Raw genomic sequence first — 6000 nt, 5'->3', positions numbered from 1 at the left:
GAAAAATGTTTAAGGATTTTAAAATTTAGCAATTTGTTTATAAAATATATATATTGATCGAATGTACTGAAACACATTATTCTCATTTAAAAATTAATAAGAGATTATTACTGCTTTTTTTTTAAAATTATAAATAGCAACTAACACGACTTGAATGTAAATTACAACTGGAACGATAAACACTCTTGACCATTGAGCCAATACTTGAGATTTGAACTATTTTAAAAAAGAAATAAAAAATATATGTGACATATAAAAAAGAAAAAGTACACTATTTAGTCAAAATACAAAAATCCGTTTTGTGCGGCTCCGTTTCACCGTCGACGGATAAGCTCTACCCCTCCCACCGTCCATCGCACGGGCCCACATCTCTTCCCAACCACGTGTCACTACCCTAAACGTCTATCAATTCCCCACACAAGAGAATGACTTAGTTAACCATGGTTAAAATCTAACCCTTCTTCCCAACACGAAAATAAAAATCCTTATCCTCTCTTCTTCTTCTTCACTGTTGTCTCGTCAGCTTAAGCTTAATCTCCTTTAATGGCGTCTCATTTCTGAAAACGAACTTAAAATCTTAACGAAACTGTAGTATCCGTCAAAAGGAGGAAATTTGAGAGAAAATCTTCATCTTATCTGTCAGAAGTTTTCATTTTTTTTGGGATGCCGAAGAGATTAGCGTCTTCGCTCTCAGATGAGGTGCTGGAGCATGTATTCTCGTTCATACAATCGGATAAGGATCGGAACGTGGTATCGGCAGTGTGTAAATCGTGGTACGAGATCGAGCGGTGGTGTCGGAGGAAGATATTCGTCGGGAACTGTTATGCTGTGAGCCCTAAGATGGTGATCAGACGGTTCCCGCAAGTTAGATCCATTGAGTTGAAAGGGAAACCGCACTTCGCTGACTTCAATTTCGTACCGGACGGCTGGGGCGGTTACGTTTTGCCATGGATTACGGAGATGGCTGGCGCTTACCCTTGGCTCGACGAGATTCGGCTTAAACGGATGGTCGTCACGGATGAAAGCTTGGAGCTTATTGCTAAGTCATTTAAGGATTTCAAAGTATTGGTGCTTGCTTCTTGTGAAGGGTTTTCAACTGATGGACTTGCTGCCATTGCTGCTAGTTGCAAGTAAGCTTCATAAACACCTTTTCGTTTCAACTTTCAGTTGGAATTTTACTTCAATTTGTCTTGTTTTTAGCTGCACTTTTCTTAATGGAGTAATTATAACGTTACCTAGTAATGAAGTTGATTGAAAGAACTGTTTACTTGTAGATTTTTAAGGTTCACTGTTTGCTTTTATCAGATCTGATTAATCATTTTCAATTTCAATGACAATGGTCATCTTCTAATTTTGTTCATTAGCCACCATTGATTTTCTTGATTTCTTATGTTTTAACTCTTGGATTTAATCTAGTAAAAGTATACAATGTGTTGATTTTCTGCTTGGTAATGTAGGAACCTGAGAGAGCTGGACTTGCGAGAAAGTGAAGTGGATGATTCAAGTGTGCATTGGCTCAGCCATTTTCCTGAGACATACACATCCATGGTGTCTCTTAACATTTCCTGTTTAGGATCTGGTGAAGTTAGTTTCTCGGCTTTGGAGCGCCTGGTCAGTAGATGTCCGAACCTCAGGTCCCTTAAACTCAACCGCGCTGTTCCCCTTGATAAGACTGCCAACATATTACGACTTGCACCGCAGCTGGTTGAATTCAGCACTTGCACCTATTCGGCTGAGCTACGTTCAGATGTCTTCTCAAACTTGGCTGGAGCTTTTTCTAATTGCAAGGAACTAAGGAGTTTGTCTGGGTTTTGGGATGTGGTTCCGGATTACCTTCCGGCTATTTACTCTGTCTGCTCTAGATTAACGTCACTGAACTTGAGTTACGCAACTATACAAAGCCCTGATCTCATCAAGCTTGTAAGCCACTGTCCGAGTTTGCAGCGCCTATTGGTAAGCTTGTTATGGTATCTTCAGTTCGTAACTGTTTTAAAACAATTGAGCGCATATTTTGAACATTAAGTGGTTTACTGATCACCTTTAAACTATGCCAATCGTCGCATAAAATGTTCTAATAACTGAACTGAATCTCCCTTCTCTTTTAAATTGTCAATTATGCTTTCAGGTACTTGATTATATTGAAGACAGTGGCCTTGAAGCACTTGCATCTAATTGCAAGGACCTGCAGGAATTACGGGTTTTTCCATCTGACCCGTTTGATGCCGAACCAAATGCATCCTTGACAGAACAGGGCCTTGTTGCTGTTTCTTTGGGTTGTCCTAAGTTACAATCAGTTTTGTACTTCTGCCGCAGAATGTCTAATGCAGCTCTAGTCACAATTGCTCAGAACCGTCCAAACTTGACCCGGTTTCGTCTTTGTATAATTGAGCCAAATACAGCTGATTACCTGACTGGAGAGCCATTTGATGTTGGTTTTGGAGCCATTGTTGAGCATTGCAAGGATCTCATACGGCTTTCCCTCTCTGGTCTCCTCACAGATTGCGTGTTTGAATATATTGGAAAATATGCAAAAAAGCTGGAAATGCTATCCGTGGCTTTTGCAGGAGATAGTGATTTGGGACTCCATCACGTGCTTTCAGGGTGTGAAAGCCTACGGAAACTAGAAATTAGGGACTGCCCCTTCGGAGACAAGGCTCTTTTGACCAATGCTGCAAAGCTGGAGACAATGCGATCCCTTTGGATGTCTTCCTGCTCCGTGAGTTTCGAAGCTTGTAAGCTGCTAAGTCAGAAGATGCCCAGGCTGAATGTTGAAGTTATAGATGAGAGGGGACCTCCTGATTCAAGACCCGAGAACTACACGGTCGATAAGCTCTATATCTACCGATCTGTGGCTGGGCCAAGGTTTGACATGCCTCCTTTTGTTTGGACGAAGGATGAAGATTTGGCTTTGAGGCTTTCTCCATAGATCTCATCTGAAGTGGTCAAACTATGGCGGCTCATTCGATCTCAAGAACAGATGTACCAGGTACATGCTCAATATGTTTCTCAGTGTTGCCAGATCAATCTTATGTAGATGAATATAGTTGCAAATCTGGTTGGAGTGGGAACATAATATGGAGGATATACGAGGATTGAGAGTACGCACTCTAATAAAAATATATGCTCAAGCAATTCCAACGTAGAATTAAATCAGTATAAAACATAATAGATGAGTAACGGAAAATAATTGGATAAAACTCATTTATGACATACATGTTGAAATCAAAGATCCGTGCACCGCAATTGTGCATGGTTGGACGCCGAATGCTCAAAGACTTAGGACATTAAAAGATTCGAGGCTTTCAGCTTAAATATTCCCATGCCTTGAGGATATACATGTATTTGGTATTTACACATTGTGTAATTTGATTTTTTTTTTTTTACATTGAGGGTTAATCTAAATTTTTTTTTTTATTTTGGACTTTTGGGTGTTTTCATTTGATATATTTTCGACTAAATTTAGTTAATATTTTTTAGCTTTTAGGTGAAATGGTAAAAAGAAAATACAAAATCGGGTTAAATTTTTTAGAATCAAAATAAAATTGATATAATGTATAGATGTTGAGGGTTAAAATAGTTATTATGTCAATTTTAAAAGTTATCAATAATTTAATAATTGGTGATAAAATGATAAAATTAAATAATTAAATGATAAAGAGTAAACTCTAACAACAAACACTTGTAAAAATATATCCTACTCCCTATAATAAGATTACGGAAAAAGCATATGAAACTCGAAAAAATCACACGATAATATAACTTGTAATAGTATTTGTTGTATTATCCTATCTTAAAATATATATAATTTAGCAAATAAATTATATAAACATAATAGAGATTGATGTCATCACTAATTTTATAGAAAAATTATGTTACTAATAATAAAAATAAAACTATTAAACATGATATGGTAATTGACTGATTGCCTTTTTTTTATATAAAATTAATTAATTTGGCTTGATTTATACGATGACATATAAAAGTTAATTTATGTTGTTAGTCTTTGTGCTATGCATAAATTGTGAATTTAGTCCTTATATTTTGACTTTTTAGTTTTTATACGCTTTGAATTTTGAAAGTTTGTTTTGGTCAAATGATAGTTGTTAAATTTATTAGGCTAAGTTTTGTTATTTCTAAAATATTATGCGGCAAACTTATTATCATGTGTGTAATGTTATGTTAGTTTTCTATTTCTACATATTACTAAGCAAATCCAACAAAATGAATTGAATGGTTATAATTTGCTATAAGATTGAAACTTTGAAATTCAAATAATATAAAGACAAAGAACGATTTAACCAAAAACATGAACTAAATTTATTAACTTTATGCATAATATAGTATTAGTAGTAGAATTTAACCAAATAAATTTAATTGTTACTATCTGAAACTAAAATTGATAAATTTAAAATATAGAAATTAAATCTACAATTTTCACATAATTAAGGAAAATGTGACGTATAAAAATGTATGCATGCCATGCCAGTATAAATAAATAATAGATGAATACATCTAGAGACTTGACTTGGATGTTGACATTAATTTGTTTAGGATAAAGTCGCTTTGAGTTGGTTCATTTGCTTACTTTCGTCTTAGTCATTGACCTGTCGTTTTGTGAAGAAAAAGTCACGATTTTACAGCTTACAACGTCATTCACACTCATCACCAATTTTGATTTTATATATTTATTTATTTTTCTGAAATGATTAACGATGGCCACAATTTGAAAATAAATTTATTCAGAAATCCCACAGCACTTGAATCACTATCCACAATTTTTATAAATTTAAATATATTATTATTATTACTAAAATTCTATTTTAAAAACATGTGTATGAATTAAAATTCGAATTTAATATAGGACATGATTCACAATATCGTTTATATATTTAGTGTTTTGACTCCAAAAAGTAGAATAGCCGCCTATGCTGAAACTTTAATAATTGCCATTGTTTCTGGAGTAGGGCAGAGAAAGGAAGAAGAAGAAGAGAGATGGGGCAGTTGTGCATAGAGCTCAACGTGGATATGATGGGACTTGTGCTTGCGCTAGTTATCGCCATCGCTCTCTTGCTTTCCTGCGTCAACCAACCTCCCCGGCCCCGCCGACCAATGGTTGTTACTCATCGTTTAGGTTGGTAAACCCTTCGTTTTGCGTCTTTACTCCCCAAGTTACTCGAGTAACTTAAGTCTCATAAGGTCATTGAAAATTGAATCCATGTATAAACTCCTTTATTTTTTTGTGAATTAAGTAATTGTATAAACTCCTTTGTGTTTATATTTGATATTGTGGTTTAAAGCGTACTCAAATATCATCATGAAGAATTCCCGTGTTAGTCTAGTGAGTAAGGGCTATTCACTTATAAAACCTATTCGGGATTAAACTCCTATGGAACAAGTGGTAGACTTTTATTTGAGCAGTTTCCTTTGAACATAATATGTGCAAGTATGATATAAGTATGTACCTTTACCATATGTGTGTGAGTATGAACCCTCTAATTCTACATTACCAAAAGAATATTATTAAAAATTATAAATGAGGTTAAACTAATAAGACTTTTGTTTAATCGATTCATTTAAATGAGTTAAAATATTTTTATCTGTTAAATTGGATAGTTTCACTTTTGTAAAAATATATATAAATAAATTGTCTTTTTAATATTAATGTAACCAATAAATAAATATTTACTTATTCATTTTACTTTGCATGTAAAAATCATAGTAAATTAACAATTTAAAAAATTATAAATAGATAAGTAGGAATTTTTCTACAGTCGGAGACAAATCTTAACATTTGCAAAACCATCGGCATCAATGTTACTAGAAAGATGTATCGAATTAACCATCTATCATTGGGTCCAAATCTTGAAGCAACTAAGACCACAATCCTCAAGGAGTTAGGAGTTTCAAAAGGATCTAAAAACCAATTGACAATCTTTTGGCTATCAGCTTCAATCACCAACTTGTGTGAGTTGCAACACTTGGATGCAAAGAAATAGTTAA

The 6000-nt window shown here is 34.5% G+C and overlaps 1 protein-coding gene across 2 annotated transcripts; it reads left to right on the top strand.

Moving 5' to 3' along the window:
• The first annotated feature begins 477 nt into the window (after window positions 1-477).
• LOC105790451 (protein TRANSPORT INHIBITOR RESPONSE 1) lies at window positions 478-5307 on the top strand. 2 transcript variants are annotated; one of them, XR_008198820.1, is made up of 4 exons: window positions 478-1130; window positions 1458-1953; window positions 2126-2986; window positions 4965-5307. XR_008198820.1 is itself a non-coding variant. In XM_012618049.2 (3 exons), the coding sequence occupies exons 1-3, from the start codon at window positions 664-666 to the stop codon at window positions 2924-2926; spliced, it is 1764 nt and encodes a 587-aa protein (XP_012473503.1). In that variant the 5' UTR covers window positions 478-663; the 3' UTR covers window positions 2927-3150. The 2 variants fall into 2 exon arrangements, 1 of the variants encoding a protein (XP_012473503.1); XM_012618049.2 differs by lacking the exon at window positions 4965-5307 and having other exon boundaries at window positions 2126-3150.
• Window positions 5308-6000: the final 693 nt, after the last annotated feature.

Source organism: Gossypium raimondii, chromosome 8 (genome assembly GCF_025698545.1).
Source record: "Gossypium raimondii isolate GPD5lz chromosome 8, ASM2569854v1, whole genome shotgun sequence".
Taxonomy (NCBI): Eukaryota; Viridiplantae; Streptophyta; class Magnoliopsida; order Malvales; family Malvaceae; genus Gossypium; species Gossypium raimondii.
The sequence above is the reverse complement of the archived record's forward strand: the minus strand, read 5'-3'. Positions and strand labels throughout refer to the sequence as shown.

What these genes read in the sequence shown, in the direction of transcription:
- LOC105790451 (XM_012618049.2), top strand. Translation starts at nt 664, where the DNA reads ATGCCGAAGAGATTAGCGTCTTCGCTCTCAGATGAGGTGCTGGAGCAT. An exon ending in GCCATTGCTGCTAGTTGCAA is followed by an intron (nt 1,131 to 1,457) that starts GTAAGCTTCATA and finishes TTGGTAATGTAG; the next exon opens with GAACCTGAGAGAGCTGGACT. An exon ending in CGAGTTTGCAGCGCCTATTG is followed by an intron (nt 1,954 to 2,125) that starts GTAAGCTTGTTA and finishes TTATGCTTTCAG; the next exon opens with GTACTTGATTATATTGAAGA.